The sequence below is a fragment of the Hydra vulgaris genome, chromosome 13, assembly GCF_038396675.1.
Source record: "Hydra vulgaris chromosome 13, alternate assembly HydraT2T_AEP".
Classification (NCBI taxonomy): domain Eukaryota; kingdom Metazoa; phylum Cnidaria; class Hydrozoa; order Anthoathecata; family Hydridae; genus Hydra; species Hydra vulgaris.
The window spans coordinates 15,943,936-15,969,496 of record NC_088932.1 but is presented as its reverse complement, the minus strand read 5'-3'; the positions used below and the strand labels follow the sequence as shown (position 1 = coordinate 15,969,496).

At 26.6% G+C, this 25,561-nt stretch overlaps 2 protein-coding genes across 2 annotated transcripts; one reads left to right on the top strand and one right to left on the bottom strand.

Moving 5' to 3' along the window:
- Nucleotides 1–3,179: 3,179 nt before the first annotated feature.
- LOC100213079 (NLR type 1) lies at nt 3,180–15,385 on the top strand. Its single transcript, XM_065815048.1, has 5 exons — nt 3,180–3,570; nt 3,690–3,734; nt 4,363–5,754; nt 7,183–7,206; nt 14,715–15,385. Exons 1-5 carry the CDS (start codon nt 3,303–3,305, stop codon nt 15,059–15,061), a joined length of 2,076 nt encoding a protein of 691 aa, XP_065671120.1. The 5' UTR covers nt 3,180–3,302; the 3' UTR covers nt 15,062–15,385.
- Nucleotides 15,386–18,554: 3,169 nt separating this feature from the next.
- On the bottom strand, nt 18,555–24,252 carry LOC136089683 (uncharacterized). Its single transcript, XM_065815739.1, has 4 exons — nt 23,023–24,252; nt 22,522–22,925; nt 22,206–22,378; nt 18,555–18,805 (listed from the first exon to the last, which is right to left on the bottom strand). Exons 1-4 carry the CDS (start codon nt 24,250–24,252, stop codon nt 18,555–18,557), a joined length of 2,058 nt encoding a protein of 685 aa, XP_065671811.1.
- Between the last annotated feature and the right edge of the window lie 1,309 nt (nt 24,253–25,561).

Sequence of the window (25,561 nt, the reverse complement as noted above, 5' to 3'; positions counted from 1 at the left end):
CATGCAATGAGTCAAGGAGATTCAGCATTTAGCATTCTAAACTGTAAACAAAGTATTATAAATGCAACTTTGCTGGCCTAAAAGATAAAGAAGGGGTGCGAAGCTGGTCAACAGATAGAAGCTGTTTACCCCTTAAGTCTTTGCCTAGGTGTTCTTCTACAAGACAGTAGCTGGATGAATTTAACATCTGCCCAAGATGAGTATTTTTATCATAACACTATCTCTAACATTTACTCGATAAAGTTACAAGCAAAATGTTCTCTGATAAACTTGATATTGAAAATTAGTGTTTATTTGAGAAAGTATATTTCTTCATCAGCTTTGCAAATTGTCAATTATTGAGAATAGAAGAAGTATAAACAGGGTACAACCAATATTAAAACTATGGTTGAAATGTAAGGATTTTAAGATTTAAGGAGTTATTTTCCTAATATTTAAGGAGATTTGGTCGCAAATGACAATTTTTTAAAAGAAAAAATAAGGAGATTTAAGGAGAAAATGATTGCAATAAAAGCAGAATCTCTTTTTTTTTCAATAAGTTTTAAATATAAGCAGATAAATTATTATAAATTATTTTAAGTTTATTTTCCTTTTCAACAGCTTTTTTCTTTATCATATAGCTTCTCTAGAAAAGAATTTTTTTTTGCAATAAACTTTTTTTAACGCATTATATTTTGATGTCAGCCTAAATATATCTAAATATAAAAGGTCATTATCTGTATATGTGAGGTCATTATCTAATGATTCATTAGATAATGACCTCACATTTAGTGAGTAGTATAACTAAAAAACTATCCATATTAAAGGCATAAACCGAAGGCTTAATCATTTTTTTCAGCATGGAATTCAATTTCATCAAGCAACTTCTTTAAAGTCTTAATATTAGATAATGTCTTTCAATTTTCAGTGTTGACTCTTTCAATATCCTCTATTACTTTTTCTTTTTGTTTCCATTTTCTCTGTTTTTTATGCAGACTGGACCTTTGAACTTTGATCTTCAAAATACTTCTTTCTTGCCTATTTCAACTTTACCTCAATTTTATGTGCCATAAATATATAAATTGTGAGGTAATCATAAATAGTAGGTAAGAGATGATTGATGCATTGTTATTGATCAGACTTTCATTGCTCCTAAATCTTTGTTCAACTTGAGCTTGTCAATGCGATAAAATGAGAACAATTTTGAAAACTTGCTATAGATTAGCATACATATTTAAATCATTGTATTTCCACAAAAAAGAGTTCAAACTATCCTTTCAGTCAATAATTTTGTTTTGTTTATTCTACAAATAAACACCATGCTAAAGGGGAGTCTTAGTGTTCAATCAACCCTCTTTTTTTAACTAAAGCTAATATACATACTCAAATATGTCTAAATACAAAGTAGTTTTTAGGATATTTAGTTAAATAATGATAACTTTTTGATTTCAAAAAGATAAAAACCATGATGTGTCTTATTCTCATACATTAATGATTAAATTCCATGAAAAGTGTGACTTTTTTCTTTGACAAACTGTTGATGAAGCTTTCAACTATAAGAAATTAAATAATAACTATAAGTTACTTATAAGAAAACTAGAGCTTCTTTTGGTAATTTAGCTAAGAAAAGATTTTCCAGATTTTTTAAAGCTGTTGTTGTTGATAACAAAAAAGGTATTTTTGCTTTTCAATAAAGGTAAGGATAGTTTGAACTCTTTTTTGCAATGATTTAAAGTTGTATGCAAATTTACAACATGTTTTTAAAATTGTTCTCATATGGTTATCCTGCTACTGGTAACATGTAACCTAATACAACCTGCTTCGTGTCCTGCCGCTTTGTAGGATATAGTTTTTTAAGCATTGGCTTGGAGAAGCCAACTCCAACTTAAAACACCCCCTACCAAGGGGCTTATGATCAAGTAAAGGCTAGAGATGGTTTTGATAAAAATGCTCATCTTGGGCAGATGTTTCTGCAAGACAGTAGAAGGACTAGGAGTCCTTCTACTGTCTTGCAGAAGGACTCTTAGGCAAAGACTTGTGAGGTAAACAGCTTCTATCTGTTAACCAGCTTCGCACCCCTTCTTTATCTTTTAGGCTTGCAAAGTTGTATTTATAATACTTTGTTTTCAGTTTAGAATGTTAAATGCTGAATCTTCTTGATTCATTGCATGAGTTTTGTTTGTGTCTCATTGTCTCATTGCATGAGGATCCTAATTCTATTATAAGGGTACAGCTCTTAAACTCAGTTTTATGGTTCTGAGGCCGGCTGGTAGTCAGGTTTCCCAAACTCTGTGGTAGCTCTCAGAGAGGCTGATTCCGTCAACAGCTTCAAAATATAAGTGTACAAGCAGTGCCATATCGCGGATGGATGGTGTCCCTGTTCATACTTTTGGTGTGTATTGTAAAGACAAAATTTGGAACCTTTTGTTACAGCTTACAATTTATTACTAGCAATTGCTTGGACTATTAAATAGTGTACTTAGTACTATCTTTGCTTTGAGTCAAGTTTTTTAACAAATTTAAAAATGACTAAAGTACCAAAATCTATAAAACACAAAAAACTATTGTCATCACCAAGTTCTCTAAATCTATCATTCACTAATATTTGTGGTCTTCAAAAGAACATTTTTTCTGTTTAGCCTTATCCCTTGCATAGTTCACCAGACCTACTTGCTCTTAGTGAGACTAATTTGAGTTCAGCTGTCCCATTTTATGATCTTAGTGTTGATGGTTATCTTCTTTTAATTCGTAAAGACTCCAATAGTGACATGCTTGACCTGGGCATCTACATTCATAAGAATTCATCAATTTCTCAGGAAACTAAGTTTGAACCCACAGACTATTCTTTTTTTAAGGTTTGGTGGTTGCAACGACTAAAACACAAATAAAAATAAATTTATATGTCATTACATTACAATAAATGGAGTGAGCAAATCTCAGAACATGAACTGCATGACAATTAAGCGTACCAAATCAATTCAGTCATTAAGTCAAATCAGTTTGGCTATAATGACTTAGCGTCAAATAAAATGGGTTTTCAAACTCCAAAGCAGTCGAGTTCAGCCCAGTGTAGCATTTGTATACACTATTCTAAAGTAAGGCTTGTGAGTTGTTTTATACTTTCACTGAGTTTGGCACAGTTTTATATATAAGTTTGTGCTTTGAGCTGAAATTTTTTTTTGAGCTGAAATTAATTTTTGTATTTGATTGTATTATTGTAAAAACCAAATTACTTTGATGGTTCTCAATAATTCAGTACAACTGGCCATTTTATTCTTTGCTTAATTTTAGTGAAAAATCAAAAATTTGACATTCTAGTTTAAATGGATGAAAACATACTCCAAAATCAACAGAATAGGTATTTATTTAGTCTTAGTGTTGGAGAACATTGGAAAAACCTTGGACGATGTTTACTAATTTCAGATAGCTATTTAGAGGTGATAGACCTTGAATCTAAAAATTGTTGTGATAAAGCATATCAAATGTTGACCAAATGGACAGAAAAAGAAAATCCATCATTAAATGAACTGAAAAATGCTTTGAAAAATATAAAGAAACATGATTTGATAAAAACATTGGAAAATCTTCAAAGTAATATAAATTAATATACTTTTTATCTTTAAAGTAAAATATATTATTCCAGTCATTTTTCAAATCTTTTTATTTTTTAATTATTTTTTTGAATTACTTTGTTTTTAAACATAATTTAGCATGTTCATTAAAAGAAAATGAAAAAAGTAATTTAGTCAAGACAGGTAGTTTTTAATTCTATTTATAAAATTTTATGTTGCAAATTTTACTTTTTATCTTGATTTTTTGTTAAAGTTGATCTAAACATTAAAGAAAAAATAGCATTTTCACCATTTACATAATGGAATGACATGAAATAATTTATTATCTTTATAACATTGCAATTAAGTTTTTATAATATTAGTAATTTATAGTTTATATAATGATAATAATATTTAATATAAAATTTAAAATAAAACAATTGAAATATTAAAAAAATTAAAATTTTATTTACCTGTTTTGAGTAATATTATTTGTAAGTATTGATAGTTACAGATATATAGTGATTGATAGTTATAGATATTATTTTTTTCTTTTTTTCTTTGATATATCTTAGTTAAATTTTATTGAATTTTGAAATTTAAAATTAAAGATTATTCTGCAATGTTTTCCTTGAATACATTGTAAATCACTTATCGACCTTTGAATTTTTGAAAGAAAGGTTATAGAATAAACCTTGTCTTCTCTAGTTATCTCCACAATTTTAGTTACCTCCACAATTTTATTTTTCTTCTTCGATGTAGCTGTATTTTTTTAAATCTAAAATATAACAGATACTTTTATAAATTTACTTTTATCATTTTTTGTCTTTAGATTTCTTGAGCAATGCACTGAAAAAATTTTATCTCGAAACTTATAATACAATTGAGGAAATTCAACCACAACTAAACAAACCTTATCAAGTTAACTTTTTAGATAAATTTGTTGATTTGTATGTTGTTGATGAAGTTGAGGTCCAAAAAGATGCAATTAACATTGCAGAGTTAGATCAGTTTTTAAAGAAACAAATGAGTTATGCATCAATTCTATTTAAAAAGCGTTTAAAACATCCGTTTAAAAGGTCTTTATTTCTAATATCTGGTATTGCCGCTATTGGTAAAACATGGTTGCTTAGAAAAATTTTACTAGATTGGTCAAATGGTTTAATTTGGAAAAATATTGATTTAGTGTTTTACTTGGAGTGTAGACATCTTAATTTGTATGAACATATTTCTAATATTAATGAATTACTTGATGTTTTCTACAAAGGTATTTTAAAGGGTTGTAGTATTCCTTTATATCTCATGCAATCTAACCTATCAATTATGTTTATAATTGATGGCTTAGACGAATTTAAATACTTTGATCAATTAATAAGCAGTATGCACGGTAGTTCACATAATATTCCTATTCTTAATGTCTTTAGAGAAATTTATAAATACAAAGCTGTGATATCAGGAAGAGTAAATACTATATCACAGTATGAAAATGTGGTCACTTGTTATAAAGATAAGTTAACCATTAGAGTTATGGGTTATAATGAAAATGGAATAAGATATTATTTGAAGAATAATTTAATAAAAAAAACAAAACAAAGAGTGAAAACTATTTTAAAAGAGTCTTCGATTGCAAAAACCATGGCAAAAGTACCCTTTTTTTTATCATGTATATGTACAATTGTTGCTGATTTAAAAGAAAAATATAACTTTATAGATCTCACCATGACAGATTTGTATGCATATAATTTTTTATACCTTTTTCAAAGACACATTTTTAATGAAAATCATGAATCGATTTTCAAGATAATGGAAAATAATATAAACAAACAATGTATTTTAAGCATATGTAAAATGGCATATATTTTTTTTATTAAAAATAAAACTACTTTTTCGGATAAAGAAATCCAAACTTTTATAAGTGGTTTTGATCAAATTGAAAGTGGGCTATTTGAAAAGATGTTTTTATTGAAAAGTGGTTTTATTGAAAAAATTGAAACAAATTTTGGTTGTTATTATCAGTTTTGTCAGCCAGCAATGATGGAGCTATGTGTCTCTGTTCATGCATACTATAGTTTTAGCGGAAAAAAGATTATGGAAAATCCAAAGTTGATAACCTGTTTATCAATTATATGTGGTTTATTAAATTCAAATGAATATAGTTTTATCAAGTACTTAGCTAATTTGGCAAATTCAAATACTGAAAAGATATCTCTGAATCATGTTATTGGTGAGTTTTTTTTTCTTAGGTTTATATTTTTACTTTCAATTTATATAACTTTTTTATGTAAAATTTATAGGTTTATATTGTTATTGTCAATTTGTATATTATCAATGTTTTTTAATTGAATAGCTTTTGAATTTAAATTTGGTGAAGTGTGATAAAATTTATTCAAAAGTAGAAAATGTATAATAAATCGTTGGAAATGACTAAATTGATTGCCAATCAGAAGTATAAGATCAATATAGTTTTATTACACATGTTAAATTCCCACACCCTTTTAGTTATATTGTTTACCAATACCAATTAAAATACTGTTTAGAACTTAATTGTAGTTAGTTATTTATTATATATATATATATATATATTTATATATATGTATATATATATATATATATATATATATATATATATATATATATATATATATATATATATATATATTTATATATGTATATATATATATATATATATATATATATATATATATATATATATATATATATATATATATATATATATATATATATATATATATATATATATATATTCAGTAAAAGTTTTTGCTTTTATTTTTAAAATAGTTAAGCTTTTTAATTAGAATAGCTGAATGAATGAAAGAATGGGGATGTTGTTTGTTAAATTTAGAGTTTTTAGAGGGTGGGAGTGTTGTAAATAAAATATAGAATTTTTTGTTAATGTTTAGTTAGAAAAACATTAACCTTTCAAATGATTTTGTCCATGTGTTAAACATTTTAAGGCCACACAAAATGATATTATCAATATCAAGTTGAAAAACTAAAGCATGTAAAAATGATTTTTACAAGTGAAAACAAAAGTGTTTTCATGATTTATTGAAAACTGTAAAAACTTTTAAAAAGTGTGTTATTAAAGTATTTAATTTAAATAGTGATGAAGTCATTTTTTCTTAAGAATTTTACTTTATTTGTATATATTTACAATATATTTATTTATTTATTGATTTATATATTAAATAGGAAGCTTATGGAAAGTTTTTTAACTGATAATATATAGAATTGCAATGACTGTGACATAAAGTTACATTAGCTATAATGATAATTTGTCTGCATTTAAAAGTTTATAGCCATAAAATAACAATTTCAAAAGCTATTAATAATTTTATTCTGTTTTATATTTTTATATGACAGTTAGTGACTTAATTTGTACAATAGTTATAAATAATGACAGTTAAATTTTACAACTATACTACAGACCAAGGAAGTTCATTTTCTAAACTGTATTTTAATTAAGTTCACACAACACACCACTCTGCTATTTATTTTTAAAGAAATACCCTAATTTTTTTAATCAAATATTATTAGTAGTGTTTTTTTGCAATTTGTTTTATTTGTTGTTATATTTTTTGTTTAAAGTGTCATCAAAATTTTTTTTTCTTTTTTTTTTTTTTTTTTGCAGACGTGATTCCAAAAGATATTAACTGTAAGTGTTTCTTGTTTTATATATATATTTTTTAGTTAAGCTTCTTTTTTTTCTTTTTTTTTTTTTTGACTCAATTGATCATATATTATTATTTTTTTTTTAAATATAATAACACAGATCAAAATAAAATAGGTCAACAAAAAAGCTTTTTTGATGCCGAGCAAACAATAAGTTTTTCCTTTAGCATTTCTCATTTTTATTTCAAATATGCAACTCATTTTTCACCATCTTGTCAAGTTGTAAAGACATTTGGGTTCAAATCTTTAGCATTTAGGCTAAAATCCCTGATATTGTCAACAAAAGAAATTCAAATGTATGTCAACCTGGGTTTCAAAAGAATGATATTTTCATAGAGGTTTTAAAAAACATAAATATTTTTACTCGTAATTTATTGACAAAAAAATATTGTAAAAAAATTCATAAGACTCTTAAAACAACTTCAACAATATGTTTTACAGCAAAAATATGAGAAGTATTTATTTTTATTAAGCAAAATATTGTTTTCAAAATCACTGTGAAAATACGCTTTTTTTGAGACCCAGGTTGACATTCTTTTGAATAATTTTTTTTTTGACAATATTAGGGATTTTACCCCAAATGCTAAAAATTTAAACCTAAATATCTTTACAACTTGACCTGATGGTGAAAAATGAGTTTCATATTTGAAACCAAAATGAGAAATGCTATAGGAAAAATGAATTGTTTGCTCAGCAACAAAAAAAATTTTTGTTGCCCCGTGTAATATAATAGAAAGCTGTAGTAGTTCGAAAACTATCAGTGAAATTAATAGTAATTAATTTCGCTTTGGCAGCATATACAGTTTTTAGTTTTGCTAGGTAAATGAATTAAATTATAAATTACAAATAATATTGCTCTTGATATATACAAAATATATCAATGCAAATATATCAAAAAATATATCAATGCAAGTTTTTAATAAGTTCAAGCTTTCCCTTTTTAATAATAAAATCTGGTAGTTTGTTGTTCATTGATAGGGTTCTATTGGTTAAGAATTAATGACAAAGATTGCATTTTTTAACAATTTCTCTCCTGATTTTGAAATTTTGATCCTTGTGTTAGCCTGATATGAGGCAAAAATAATTCTGTCTAGTTCTATATTATCTATTATTTTAAATAGTTTTTACATTTGAAGTCTTTTACGTCTTTTTTCCAGTTTTAAGTCAAGTATTTTAATTCTTGTTTCATAATTTTGTTTTGGAGTATCCATTTAATGGCATATTGTTGAACTTTTTCAAGGGCTATAAAATCAATTTTAAAGTATGGGCACTATGCTTGTAGTGCAAATTCAAGATATGGTCTTATAAATGTTGGATACAGTATCTTAAACTTTTGTAAAATTCTTTATATTTTTGATGTACAATTGGTTATGATATACAATTAATTTATGGCAATTGGTTGGAATTTTCATTTGTAATTTGATGATTGTAATTCCAAGATTTCTTTCGGTATCAGTGACTGGTATTATTTTGTCACCTAGTTTATAAATATAGCAAAGGTAATTTTTCCAAAGTGCATAGTACAACATTTTTCACTATTAATTTGTAATTGCCGAATCTTTGGCCATTTAGGGTTGGTTAATTTCATTACCAGGCTATTGACCATTCTCAGAGTTAGCCACTTTCCTGATTATCTTAGTGTCATCTGCAAGATCTAAAATCTCTAGTAAATTGTTGATATGTATAATGAATAAGATTAGAGAATTAACTGATCCTTGGAGAACACCTCTTATTATCATTTCCCAGTTTGATGCTTCATTGCCTTCTATCACTTTTTGGTGTTGATTAGTTAAAAAGTCGCTAATCTAGTTGCAGATTACATTTAATATTCCATATGACTTAAGTTTGATTAATAATCATTCATGAGGTGCCGTGTCAAAGGCTTTAGTAAAGTCAAGATAACAATCTACTGGAATGTTTTATGCTAGCAATTTACTCAAAAAGTCCATCGTTTTAACTAGATTTGTTTTAACAAGATTTCCCCTTGTTTTAACAAGATTTGTTTTAACAAGATTTGTTTTAACAAGATTTCCCATTGTTTTAACAAGATTACGAATCTATGTTGATGTTTATTTAAAAAACCATTAGTTGACATGTTTATATAATATGTCGAATATAATACTTTTGAATACTTTATAGACTATTGAGGCTAATGAAACTGGTCTCTAGTTGCTAGCAATTAGCCTGTTTCCTTTTTTAAATATTGGAGTTATGTTTGCCAATTACCATTTAGTTAATACTCTTCCAGTTTTGAGTGATTTTTCAAAAATTATAGTGAGCGGTAAAGGTAAAGACAGATGCACATTTGTTTTAGAACTATTGATTTTACCATGACTGGTCCTGGTGATTTATATTCATTTAATTGAAGTTTTTCTTTAATTTCACAGACATTACATTATCTATTGTTGCCTCACAAGGGAAAGACAAAAAGTACTTTTTTAGAGTCTGTAAATTATTGGTATTCTCCCTAGCAAAGACTTATTTAAAGTGATCATTCATAATGTTAACTATTTGGTTAGGTTCTTAGATTAGTTCATTATGGGATATTAAAAAACTTATGGTATTTTTAAAAATATTTTTGCTGTTAATATATTTGAATTGTAGTTTTGGATTGTGGGTTGATTTACTTACCAAGTTCTTTTCAAATCAGCATTTTGCTTGTAGTACTTTACTCTTAAAGTCTTTGCACACTGCTTTGTATTTTATTTTGCATTTAGCCTGTCTAGTGTTCTTTGAATATAAATTAAACCATAGAGACCTTTTGATATGCACTTAATCTTTAATTTCTCATAGGATCCAGGGAGATCTATTGGCATTATGAGTTCTAGTTTGTTGTGGTATAAGAGATTCTATAATATTTGAGTAAATTAATAAAAATTTATACTTTTTTTCTGCAATTAAATTCTTAAAATGCATTGTCCAGTTCATTCCTTCAATCACTCTACTTGTTTCAAAATAGTTTCCATTATGATTGTCAAAATATTTATGTATTGCTTTATTTTCGCGTTTAGTCAATTCACTGTTGATGGCTAATTTCCATATTAATAAAGAATGTCCTTGTTTAGTGTTGCCAAGAAGAGGTAAATGCGTTGATTTAGATATGTTATTAGGTTTTTTGGTGAATATTAAGTTATAGGCGTAATACTATTGTTAAAGAACTAACATGTTAATACAATGAAGATTTATTTACAGTACGAGCAAATTCTTTGTCGAGTTCATTATCACTTGTTCTGTCTTCAATTACACCATTTGACCATATAATTTTAGGGTAATTAAAGTCTCCTATCAATAACAAACTTGTATATAAAGTGGGCAGCCAAAATATTAGTTGCACTTGCAAAAAATGTCATATTAAAAGCTCTTTTATTTATTATTATGTTAAATTTTTATATAAATATATTGATACTACTAGCTTAAATAAATATTTTTCTTTAAAAAGTAAAACACTATTTTAAGCACTATTACTGTTTTTAAACATTTATTTAAGAAAATTCATAATGCAAAATGTTTTTTAGTATTTGGTTGCGCAACCTTGTGCATCAAATACTGCTTGTATTCTCCTTGCCATACTTTAGATACAAATCTTTACATTTCCTTTTAATTCCTGGTCATTATACATAGCATTGTTGTGTGCCTCTATGAGATTTTTTTGTTGGTTATAGTTTCATGCCCAATTATCCGCTTTAAAAGTTCCGAGGTGTTCTCTATTTGGGTAACATTTTTTAACTCTAAATATCTTGTCACTGATTTAGCTTTATGGTATTGGGCAGAATCATGCATAAAGATGCATTTGGATGAATCAGGAAACCAATCATGTAACTGAGGAAATAGTTTGGTAGCTAATACTTTTTTATATTTATCCTGGTTCATCATCCCTTAAACTATATAAAGAAGGCCACTGCCCTTACCATTTATAACTGATCACTCCATCACCTTTAAAAGTTGTTTTACCGTCTCCATAACACAGTCTGGGTTATATTTTTCTTGTTTCCTTTGTCTAACTAAAGAAGGCTTATCCATTAATTTCAAATTGGGATTCATCTGAGAAACACACCTGAAAACAATTTAAAATAATTGTATAAAAACTTATATAAGTGTTTTAATCAGTGTTACTGTTGCAATGAGCAATTAAATAAGTATTTAATTACATTTTCCCAATCTTTAGCAGAGGTATGTAGGTGTTGTGTAACCTTAGTGAGGCGTTTTAATTTTATCGCAAGCGTAAGTTTAGACCTCTCAGGTCTGTAGCATTTAAAACTCAGTTCTGCTATTCAACGCCTTGTAGTTATGTTAGAAATCTTGTTACTGGTGTCTTGTATGATTTTAGTAACAGCTTTTGTACTTTTTTTTCGTTTTTTAACACAATTGCAATAAATTGCCTGTTCATCTCTCAGGGTAGTGATGTGTGGTCTCCCAGATTTTCCACTTCTTTCACTATGTACAGGTATTTTTTTATCCAATTTACCTTGGATTCTGCTTACTGCCATCACACAAACATTAACTAATTTTGATTTGAATGTTTTATTAAAGCAGATATTACTGAATTTTTTTGTTTGATATATCTTAGTTTTCCCATTTTTAGGCATGAAGTTCAGATATTTTTATTTAAAATTGTCAGAGTCACAAAAACACTAAACAGTTGATAAAAACTTTATTTATTACGCATAATGGGTGATGCGGAAGTTATCGGACAAATCCTAGTTTCATTATTTGAGCATAATAATGAGTTTTAGTGGTTTTATGCGTAGGCATAAATGTTCTATAAAATATAAACTTTATTATTTAAAACACAATTATTTAAAATGAGGTTAAATGCAGCTGAACGAGAATCTTTTCGAAAGCGACTAAAAATATTTTTTGTAAATAAACCTAATATAAAAAAAAAAAAATCGTAAATCGTTTTGAAAAGGAAGGATTTGCTCCAAGTACAATATATGATAACCTAAAAAGACTTGAAACTGTTCAATCGTTTTCTGATAGAAAGCACCCTGGTCGTACGACATCCTGGACTAGAGAAAAGAAACCGAATTAACGAGACTTGTCAACAATCAAAAAGGGGTCAGTCAGAGAAAAATAGGTATTAAATTCGGTGTAAATCAATCGACAATTGGTCGTCAGTTCAATAAAATGAATATTAAATATAGAAAACGTGAAAAGACTCCAAAATACACTATAGAACAACAAATAAATGCAAAGAAAAGAAGCAGGAAACTAGTTAACCAACTCTATAACACAAATTCGCTTCTAGTCATCGATGACGAAAAATACTTTTGTTTTGCAGGGGACAACATGCCTGGAAATTCTGGATACTACACAAACAACAAAAAAACATGCCCAGAAACTGCTTGTTTTATAGGAAAAGAGAAGTTTCCATAAAAATTATTAATGTGGATAGCCATATCTGACCGTGGTATGTCCGAGCCATTGTTTTGCTCTTCCAAGGCTGTAGCGATCAATTCATCAATCTATATTAATGAATGTTTAAAAAAACAACTTCTTCCATTTATTCACAAGTATCATAGAGACTTTAACTATTTATTTTGGCCAGATGTAGCAAGTTCTCGTTATTCTAAAGATTCTCTAAATTGGATGGACCAATATGTCTATTACGTTGATAAAGAATCCAATCCCCCAAATGTGCCTCAAGCACGACCAATTGAAAATTTTTGGGGACATTTGGCACAGATGGTTTACGAGGGAGATTGGCATCAACAGAGCAAGTTTTGATTGATCGCATTAAACTAAAACTACAAGAAATTAATTTAAACTTTTTACAGTCGCATATGAAAGGCGTCAGAGCAAAATTGAGATCAATTGCAGATGGTGGTGTTTTTTCATATAAAAAATAATATATTTTTATTAAAAGATAAATGCTTTATTTAAAAAAAATATAATAGTAGTTTGTTTTTTTTATTATAAATAAGTTAACGGCGTTTTTATTTTGTCCGATAACTTCCGCATCACCCGTTATATTATCGTGCAAATAACAATTTTGCAAAGATTATGCATCAATGCTAAAAAATGCCACAATTATTTATGTTACAACTTCGTAAAAAAATGTAGAAAACTATTATTGATATTAAAATCTTAAAAAATGTAAGAGTAGAAGCAAATTTACTCATTTAAAATATTTGATTGTAGTTTTTGTGAAAAAACAAACTGTAACTAATAATTTGGTAATTTATTATTAATTTCAATTTTAGCATCCTTTGTTGCATCATTTAATTGTATATTTAAAATCGAATTTCCTGGGCAGTATATGCATCCTATTGTTATTTCCTATTCATATTTTACTATATTTACTCATGTTATCTCAAAATTTGGTTCAAGATTTGGAAATGTGACTTCTTATTGCACAAAATCTTTTTTTATACAGATAGCTATGCCAGCACCTCTTCTTCCGTCACATATATCTTTTTGGTATAATAAATATCCGCCTATGATTTGGTATTGAGTTGCTAGAAAACCACGTTTCTGTCACTGCAATGATATCTATTTGATGTAGTCTTAAAGAAACTTTAAATTCCAGTAGCTTGTTTTCCAAAGATAGGGCGTTAGTGTAACAATATTTCAATTTATTGCTTTTGTTGTTGCTGTATTACTTTAAGTTTTACAACATCGTTTACCTGTATCCCATATCAAAAGGGAGAATTGTTTTTCAAATGAAATAAATTATTTAATTCATTCCGTTTAGTTAGCAGTCAAAAATCTTGTAATCTTTCTTCTTCAGTTTGATCGAGACTGATGAACATGTTTACAAATTTATGGTTCCCTTTTAAATTTTTTGTTGCAGCTAATATTGGATTTTGATCAGCCTTATCTGGTAGTTCTACTACCTGGTTTATCTGTTCAAGATTTCAACCTTTTAACGTGAGTAGGTTTGATTTCTTCCTTATTTATAGTATGAAAAATTTCAGTAACTTGCTGAATATCATCATTTGCTTTATCAATTATAGTCGTTTTACTTGATTCTGCAACTCCGAAAATGATTCTACTTTTTTCCCTCTTCTTTCTTTGTTGTTGCAATTGCATTGATAACTATTAATTGATCATTTGGCGTTTTTGAGTTTTTGCTGGCCACCGTTACCCAACTTTATTTAATTCTGAATTGCACGCTCCCTCGTTGCAAACTTGCAGTTTTAACTCAATAATAGTTAGTTGATAATTAGATTTATATAATATATAATATGTAAAAAAATTAATTTCCTTTTTTTCAAAATATTTGTTTGTTTCAACGTGTTTTGACGTTTTTAAAATATATTTTACAGTTCATATATATTATAACGAAAAATAATTCTCTGTAAATTGTAACTATTCTGTAAATTTTAATCAATTGTTTTTTTGTTGTGTAAAGTTCAATGATTTATTAAATAGTTTCTTCGTTAAGTTCTATTTTTAATGAATTGCTAAAAAACTTTGAAAATAATTTGCTAACAAAAATGTTGATGTTTTATTTTGTTATTAACTACTTTTATTAACTACTTTTCTCAGTTAATCGTGAGTATCAAGACACACAAAAGTTGTTCATGCAGTGTTTTTTTGAATCGCAAGCAACTATTACAGAAGACATAAAAGCATCAATTAATGAAAGAAAATGGAAAGTTTTGATAAATGATAAAAAAACATCTTATGAAGTTTTATGTGAAAAATATTTTGTAAACCATCTCGTTAACTCAGGAGGGAAGTTGACAACTTTAGAAATTGATAAAAATTTATTAACTGACGAAGAAAAAAAACTCATAAAGCAATGTTCAAGGAATGTAGAAGATATCCATAGAAAGCGGAGTTATCGTATTTTTATTGATCAATTTACGAAGCGATGGATGAGAAGCGAATAAAGTTATTCTTATTGGTGGGTTGTACAAATATTGTACGTGTACAAATACTATTGTTTTTAAATATCGCTCTATAATTTGATTTTTTTTTAATTTTTATCCAGTTATAATACAACTTTTAAAATGTTGTTTTTACTTTAAATATTTTTATTATTTGCAGAATTTTGGATAATTGTAACTATATTAATTGATTTTAGTGGGTTTTTTTTTTTTTTTTTCTCGTTACAAAAAAATATTTTTTTTTTTTTTTCTCTTGCTTAGTTGGCACGAAAGCCAAAAATGTGTAATTTAATGTTTTAGTTTGTAGAATTTAATTCCGATTTCTCAGAGAGGCTATTTTACGGGTGTGTGTGGGGGGAGGGGGTTAGACTCCCAAAGAAGGTGATTTTCTAATTATAGCGGTATTTTGAGGAATATAGTCGTCTAGTCAAGTATTTGACCCATTTCAGTCAGTTTTGTAGACCTTATGTAGTTATACTATGAAATATTTAGTAACCTGAGTATGTTTCAATTTCTTAGAAACGGTGAACGGGAATTTTTGCCTCGATATCAAACAATATTAAACTGTTTTTATTTCATTTTACCGAAATCAAACCTCATTTATTTAACTAAGAATCCGACTTAAAAAATTAAATTTTTCGATAAAAAAATCTCATTACTAAATAGTACTGAGATTTTTTATCGAAAATAATACTAAAATTACTAATAATTAGTCAAAATAATTAATTTTCTTTTTATTCTTTAATTTTTAGTAAACGTGCATGCATCTTTTTTATTCTTTATGAGATGCTTTTATTTTTATTCTTGTAAAATAATAACTTTGATAAACAAATTGCAGAATATAGAATAGTATTACCGTAATACTATTATCTATTTATCTCTTATACAAAGGCCATACACTGAAACCGCATTCTGTAAAAAGCTTGGTTTCCAATAGTTGTAGAAATGCTGTGCAACAGTTGTGCGTTTTTGTTGTACAACAATTGTTGCCGAGATTAGTTTGATTCTATTTCCGCAACCTTTGTTTTACAACATAATTTTGTTGTACAACCGACGTTAAGTTGTGCAACTTACGCAAGAAAATGTTTCCATTATAAAGCATTATTGTTGTACAACTGTTGTTCGACATTTCTACAACTATTGGAAACCAAGCTAAAGTCAGTTGTCACGTTAAATAAGTAGACAAAATGATATTTTGCGCATGCGTTAGTTTACGGATACTTAACGTATCGCGTTAAATAAGTAGATCGTTAAATAAGTAGAAAAATTAAACAATCAAGGCATTTTTTGTTAACCAAGACGATAATGTGAATAGTATCATCAAATCGCAATGAATAAAAAGAAAATAATAAAAATACCTGCTTTGGTGCCAGAATAGTACTTAATAAATGCATTGATCAATATATGTCAGTAAATTGATTCACAAGATAAACTCTAAATGTGTGCCAGAAGGATTTGAATTTTCAAACCTTATAAATGTTAAAACAACCATGGTATCAACATGCCAGAATATTCTATACTTTCACAATATTCTGTAAAAAACTGATCAAATATCTCATCATAATTAAAAATTACATAGCCATATTTTTAAATACTACTTTTGGTGTAGTTATAACAGTAGCTATAGTTAACTGCAACCGCAACAAATGTATGTAAATAAAGAACTGACTTTAATAACTGTACTTATTAACTATATCTTATATCGATAACCCTAGTTGAATAATTGATAACAGTAAGAAAAAAAACAACTACAAAGTGAGCAAAACAAATCATCATGCCATTAACAAAATAAAAAACAGGCAATAGTTGACCTAAATTAGCCAATAGTATAACTTTAAACATCTATAAGACACTTACAAAAATGAAATAAGTAATAAACTTTTTAAAATATTAACCAAAACATAAGGTACATAAACAAACTAACAATAAGAAACAAAAAAACGTATTTATGTATATTGATTGAATTTAAATATTCAAATAAGTCATAAAAACAAAAACAGCAGAAATAATAGCATACATTCACAACAATGATAGTACTAAAAACACATCTTTTATGACAGTATAACACAGTAACAAAAGGAAACATCTCTAATTTACCATTCTCAATACATTTCAGGTAATGCTACCTCGTGTCATTATCTTTTTATATAATTAAACTTAGGCTGATACTGCTACACAAAGCCGTAGTATTTCTTTTTAAGAAAAGATCACAGTCATTTTCATGTGCAACTCTATTCACTAATAATGGCGCATCATCCTTACTTAAACTATTAAAGAATGAATCATAAAACTAAACACACTTTCAATGTGAACCAACATCAGGACACATTACTCAGAAACACCTATTATGATTTTCTAACATTGATCATTTGCTTACAACTGTAACTTTATGAAAAACCACCTGAATTAAAACAACTAAAAATGCAAAAAACCTAAATATCTTAAACTCGGAAACCCAAATATTTTAGAAAACGGATATAACACCCTTTAAATAAAATTTCGGACAAATTTTAATTGCATTTATTATGTAATTTATTTCATCTACACAAAAAACCTTTATACTTATTTGAAAGAAGATTTTATAATCTATTTAAATTTAATTTAATTAAGTTGAAAATATTATTTAAATATTGAAAATAAAATGGTCAAAGTAAAAAACCTCAAAAAAATTATGGAAATTTTTTCCAAAAAAATCGAGAAAAAGGTAAAGCGTTTGTTGCTGAGTAGTTTATGAAATGAGGTTTACCCAGATCAACTGCTTACGATTAAGTCGTAAAATCGGAGAATGGATCCCTAAAAAGAAAAGTTGGAAGTGGTCGAATCGCTAAGGTAGGTACTAAAGAAAATATTCCAAAGATTGCTGCATTTTTTAAAAATAAGTCAGGGTGCTCCCAATGACTAACATCGAACTTTCAAAAAAACAAATCTTCCAGATCGTAGCCATCAGCAGAAGAAAGCTATGCGTCCTAAATGTCGTAAATTGCGACAACATACTAAAACAGACAAACAGATAGCAGATAAATTAATGCATTTCTAAAAAAAATATGTCGCATATTTAACAAACATAAAAAATATTTTTATACATAAATTTTATTCATTGAATATTTAAATTAGATATTTATTAAACATTTAATTAAATTAAAGATGGATTTTAAATAATTTTACTCTCTTGAAACAACTTTTTAAACACAATTTTTAAAATTTTGAAAAAAAAAAAAAAAAAATTAAATGCAAAACAAATAAAATAAATTTATACTATTTTATATCCATTACGCAAAATTAGATATTCACAATGCGAAAAACTTTTAAAACTGCCCAAATTTAGTTTTTTCTTCATTGTAGTGAGTTTTTCATTGCAGTGTTTGTGTACTATGAAAAATATTTTAACAAATTTTAATAACTATTCTAGAGCCACTTGAACATTGAACAGGTCTCTAATAATATTTAAAAAGTTTTTCAAAAGTATGTCTTGTTGGATCTCAAATAATCAAAAATATCAATATTCAATATATTCAAAAATTATCAATATATTAAAAAAAAATATCAATATATCCAATAGGATCATTAGCTTAAATGTTCTGAATTTTTGTTTCTCTAATTTTTCCTCTAAATGCTGTTGAATAATGTTGTTTTCATCACTTGCCAATATATTGTTATTATTTATATTTGTTTTAGGAACAGTATTTTCTTCGGTAGAGTTTGTAGAGATGAACTTTTTGTTCTTTGAAGTACTTGTTGAATCATTATCTAAATTATTTTTATGAGTAATTTTTCATTCCATTACACAATTAATATTATACACAAATTTTTCATTCCATTACACAATTAATATTATACTTTATTGTGGTTAATTTTTTAAGATCGGGAGAAACAAGTTCAGCATTGAAAGTTTGGTTTTCTTTGACATAATCATGATCTACCAAGCAACAAGCAGCAATTTTTGTAAACCGATGGCTTAGGTGATCAAATAACGATGAAGATTTTATACTTGACTTTAACATAACTTTGTAACAATGTGACTCAAAAGGAATTTTTGTATCTTTTATTTTAGACATTATATAGCTCTTTATTTTTAGAATTTCTCTGGAATAATGAATTTTCTGGGTCTTGTACAAATTTACACCTATATTTTTACAAGCAAGACCTGCTAAATTTGGCGTTTATTTGGCGAAGCAGAATCATGAGAATTGAACCTTCTTTACTTCAACAATGCCGTTTTTGAAGTTGTTTAGTACATGAAAGCGATAATATTTTTTCCTTAATTTTATGAAAGTGTTTTAGAAATAATAATAATGCAAGAACATGACAACATAGCTCACTTACACCAACTGAACATTCGCAATAGGATTTCTGTGGAACGTTATTTTTAAATAACATTACAGCAAGATAAATTTGTTCTCTGCGATATTTTTTTTAAAAGTCCTATTTACAAACAACGTATTAGGAAAACTAAAATCCGTTAAAGCAATTTTTCTTTCTGCTTGTCATAATAAAATATCCTTTTTGTTGTTGACCTAAACTGCCTTCACGTTCATTGAAAGCATACTTTTAATTAGTTATAGAAGGGTAAAACAACTCGTCACTAAACCTTTCTGCTTTTCTTTTTAGTTTTTAAGTTAGGGAAGAATACAATTTAAATTTATTTATTCTGTTACGTAACTCATTTGAAGTGTCACTTAAAGATAAGCCATCGTCAGTTAACCATTTTATAAAATCGTTTTTTTCTTCGAATATCATCCATTATTTTTTATTAAAAAAAATAAAGATGATATGATTTTTTTTTTGACCATTTTGATTCATTTATCCCCTATAAAAATGGCACCGAAATCTCATACGCCAAACCCACCCCATATTAAAGTCCCTAATTATCGTACCTTTAAACGAGATACGATAATACCAATCTAATTTGCAAGTTATTTATTAAATAAATTCCAAAAAATAATTTATAAAATAAGAAAAACATTCTTATTTACAATTTATTAATTAAATAAATTGAAAAGATAAATGGTATTATCATACATTATTATAAAGAGATTTGATAATAAGAGTCTTGTATTAATAATGCATGTTTCTTATTATCGTACTACTTAATAAGATGTACCATTATTAAAGTAATTTTTTTTTAATTTTAGTCGCAGAAAATTATATATAATTGTATATTTATATATACATATATATATATATATATATATATATATATATATATATATATATATATATATATATATATATGTATATATATATATATATATATATATATATATATATTTATATATATATATATATATATATATATATATATATATATATATATATATATATATATATATATAGAGGGGAGACCGGGGCTAGTTGGCTCGGTTTTTACTCTATGAGCTCTGTAGCCCTAACAGTAAATTTTTTTAAAAATATTAAAGTGTATTCTTAAAGAGTATGGATTAGGGTATCTTATAAAATTTGCATTCATTTACATAAAAAAATTCTTGGGGCCTTTCCGGACCCTCAAAAAAAAAAAAAAGTTTGCCCCAACTTACCCCACCACGGGGTAAGTTGGCGCAAATTATAAAAATGATTATTAATGCACTATTAAGTGCAAAATGAATAGAAAATTTTTTAAAATTAATTTTTGCAACAATTTTATTCAAAAATTTAATATTACTTTTAGCTGGTACCAAGTATTATTCCGTATAAAAGCCAAACAGTAACCCATCTTTTATCTGTGGAAAAAAAAACTAAAAAAATTATTTTTTAATTTTTTTGTAAGAATAAATATTTTCAATATTGTTTTGAATATTTTCAATATTCAAAATTAACTTTTACAATAATTTTTTTTTCATACGACTGAACATTTTCTTTGTAAAGTAAAAAGGAAGCGATGTTCTAAAAGTTACGTTTTTGTCCAAAAAGCGCATAAATCTCAATATCTCCCATGCGCATGCGCGAATCCTGACAAGACTCCAGTGAATGATGAAATGGTCAATAAGGAAGTTTCTGAGTATTTTTTGTCACTTTCTGATGAAAGGCTCTAAAGATAAACGCAGTTCGTCAACTTACCCCTGCGGCCAACTAGCCCCGGTCTCCCCTATATATATATATATATATATATATATATATATATATATATATATATATATATATATATATATATATATATATATATATATATATATATATATATATATATATATATATATATATATATATATATATATAATTATATATAATTGTATATATAAGAAAATTATATATACAATTATATATAATTTTCTTACATTTCCTATGAAAGAATGGTATTATCTATTATTAATGATATTACTTATCTGATGACTATTATAAAAGAACTTTCTCCAATTAAAATTGAAAAATTATTTTAATAATGGTTCATCTTATTAAGTAGTACGATAAAAAGAAACATGCATTATTAATACAAGACTCTTATTATCAAATCTCTCTCTCTCTCTCTCTCTCTCTCTCTCTCTCTCTCTCTCTATATATATATATATATATATATATATATATATATATATATATATATATATATATATATATATATATATGTATATATATATATATATATATATATATATATATATATATATATATATATATATATATATATATATATGTATATATATATATATATATATATATATATATATATATATATATATATATATATATATATATGCATATATATATATATATGTATATATATAGTAATAGTAATAGTTAATGCTGATGAGATAAAGCGCCAGACAATATCTATGACAGCCGGTATATATTAATAACTGTTTAGTTTTAAATTAAAAAAGCGTTAATAATAAGCTTTCTTGATTTTTGTCTTGTTTGTTATTGCTTTTAAATCAACCGATTGTAAGTTTAATTTAAAGCTGTTAAGTAAAATTGATTGAACGACTTCTGCTGGTAGACTATTCCATGCATAAACGACTCTATTGCAGAAAAAATATTGCTTTTTCATACAATTTCTAACCAGTTCAGGTTACAACCTATGTTTTGCTTCTCTAATGTTAGATGCTGGATGAGGAAAAAGATGAGACCTGATGAGGAAAAAGAGTTCATTTCTTGATTTTGTTCAATATCAATCCTTTCAATACTTTTAAACATCTTGATCGCTGGATCAAGTCACCTCTTAGCCGCCGAGTCTCTAAAGTTGTTATATCCAAAATTTCTAATCTTTTGTACTCAAGATGTCTTAGTTCCGGTATCATTTTGGTTGCTCTTCGTTGAACTTTTTCTAGTTCATTAACATCTTTTGTATAATACGGACTCCATGCTTGAATCGAAAACTCTAAATTTGGTCTAACATACGTACAATGCAGTGTTTTTATTAGATCTTTATCCTTGTACTTGAATGTATTATTTAGTAGTGAGGGCATACTATTTGCTTTACTGGCTGCATATTTTACTTCTTTGATCGATTTCAAATCACTTAATATATATACATCATATCTTTTTCTAGTTTTGACTTTTCAATTTCCATTAATGTGTTGTTATTAGTCATAAAATAAGAATATTCTTTATAATTTGAACCAAAGTACATGCTTTTAAATTTTTCAAAATTTAATCCCAATTTCCATTTTGTAGACCATTCTTCAAGTTTATTAATATCATTTTGAAACAATTGTGAATCATTTTGAGAAGAAATAGGTGCAAATATCTTATTATCATCAGCATATAAACGACATTCATTAATAAAATTTTCTGGTAAATCATTTATAAATACCAGAAAAAGGAAAGGACCTAAAACAGACCCTTGTAGTACACCACTAAGGACATCAACCCAATCTGTCACACTTTCACCTAAAACCACTTGTTGTTTTCTGTTAGCTAAGAAGCAGACTATCCACTTAAAAAGTTTACCATAAGTCAATAACTTGAATAATAACTTTTTGAGCGAAGCTCTATCGAAAGCTTTTTGAAGGTCTGTGTACAATGGATGCAACCGTTAAAATATCTAGGTGTTCTAATAGGTTTGTTGTACAACTTTTGTTTTTCATAAAACCGTGTTGTTTTTTTGAAAGTAAATTATTTTTTGTCAGGTATTGCATGATATAATCAGCTATTATTTTTTCCAATACTTTACATGGTATTAAAGTTAACGAGACTGGTCTGTAGTTTGATGCTTTTAATTTGCTTCCTTTTTTGAAAAGTGTCATAACATTTGCCTTTTTCCACTTATCTGGTATAGTACCTGATTTAATTGATTTTTTGAACATTAAATATAATGGGTATGATATTGAAGAGCTGCATTCTTTTAAAATATAAGGATGAACAAAATCAAAACCGACCGATTTTGACTTATCAAGTGCTTTAAGTCTAATTTGAACATCATTATGTGTTATTAAAACTGTGTCTAATAACAAATTTGAAGGTATATTATGCAATTCAATAATGCTTGTATCATAGTCATCAACACACACGGAGTGAAAATATTTATTTAGTTCAGTAGCTATAGTAAGTTGATCAAGTATAATTTCACCATTTTCATTTTCCAGAGCTTGAATTTGAGTTTTTACTGATTTCTTCTCATTGATATATTTATAAAGCAAGTTAGGATTACAATTGAATTTGCTGGCTATAGTTCTTTCTAACTGTTTTATACTGTTCTTGATAATATTTTTTATTCCAATTTTTAGCTTATTATAATTATTTTTTGTTAATTCGTCATTCCAGCCATATCGTTTGTTCGAGAGCCATATTTTGTTTTTAGTTCTCATTTTATTTTTCAATTCGGGAGTAATCCATTTGTTTTTGTTCCTTCTATTTTGATAATTAATTCTTGCGATAAATAGTTCTGTTGCACAATTATAATGATACAAAAGTAAATCATACACTTCATTCGAAGATTTACCTTTAAATTCAATTTCCCAAATCACGTTATTGAAATGACTTGAGAATAGTTCATAATTTCCTTTCTGATATAATATAATGGGTTTCTTATGTTCTTTAGAAGACTTAAGATCATTCATTCGATAACGACACTTTAGTAATTGATGACCCTGTTTGACATTCCCTAAAGGAGCTGAGTGAGTTATAGAAATAATTTTTTCTTTAATGATTGTAATAATAAGGTCAAGAATATTGGATGATTCGTAGCTTGCTTTTCGGAATGTTGGCTCACATACATATTGAAACAGAAAACATTCTTCTAAATTTATTAGTTTGAGATTCATTATTGTTTGCTGAAAAAGGACAATCATTGTCAGACCAATCTATTGTGTTATAGTTGAAGTCCCCGTAATAATAAGATCGCTGTATTCTTTCTAATAAATACTTGTCCTAGCAGCATTAATTAATAACAAAATAAAGTTATTGTACTCATGAGATATGTCTGGTGGTCAATAAATGCATCCAATTAGAATTTTTTTATTTCTAAAGCATAAACAATTTCATATTTGTTCAATAAAATTATCGTTTTACTGTAAAATATTTGTTTCATACTGATTAATACATTGTTTGACATAAATGCAAACACCTCCTCCATGAGTCTTTCTATCTCTTTTGAAAATATTATATTTATTTATGTTTATATCCGATTCTGCTTTAAATCAAGTTTCTGTAATGCAAATAACATCGGGTTTATATATTTCAATTTGTCACCTTAATTCATCAATCTTATTATTCAGAGACGTTGCATTTGTGTACCAAACTATTAGTTCTTTGCATTTTTGTGTACTGTGTTCATTGTTTATCCTTATATCACAGTTCTTAAGCTCATGAAAGTTTACTGAAAAAATAGTTAAACAATGCCAATCTTTTATCAAGATAAAACAATTACAAGATCGTACACAAATTATTATAGCTTTACTTCATGTAACATATGAAGTAAGTCTCATCAAAATGTTTATTCAAAAAAACATTCAAAATAAACAATGCAAATATTGGTCTGTTACAATACCAAGATTTGTTTTAATCTTCTTCTTCATAACTTGTACCCATTTTGACTATAGAAAAAAATCTAAACCTTACAACCTATCAAGTTCTCGGTTTTTTAAACTTCTTTATATTGAAAAAATATCATAGTTAACAAAAAAAATTTTTGTTCAATTGTGAAGAGACATTTTAAAACGGTTGCGTTAAACTATTTTTCGCTCTAAGTTTTTGGTTTCTTTTTATACAGAGATTTTTTTTTATAATTTTATCTCTATGTACATGCATCAACTTACTGGTATATTTTATCGCGGAAAATTTCTACATACAAACAATGACTGAAAAATTTGGAGTTATATATATATATATATATATATATATATATATATATATATATATATATATATATATATATATATATATATATATATATATATAATTTGTAAAAGACTGACTCAAAAAAAATATCAAAATCTAAAATGAACTTGATCATTTATGTTGATTAGATTCAGCAGAACGGATTAAAACATATCATCAACATATCCTATATTTATCTATAAGCTTACATGTTCTTTGTAGCATAAAAATAAGGAATGAAAAGTGATTTAATTT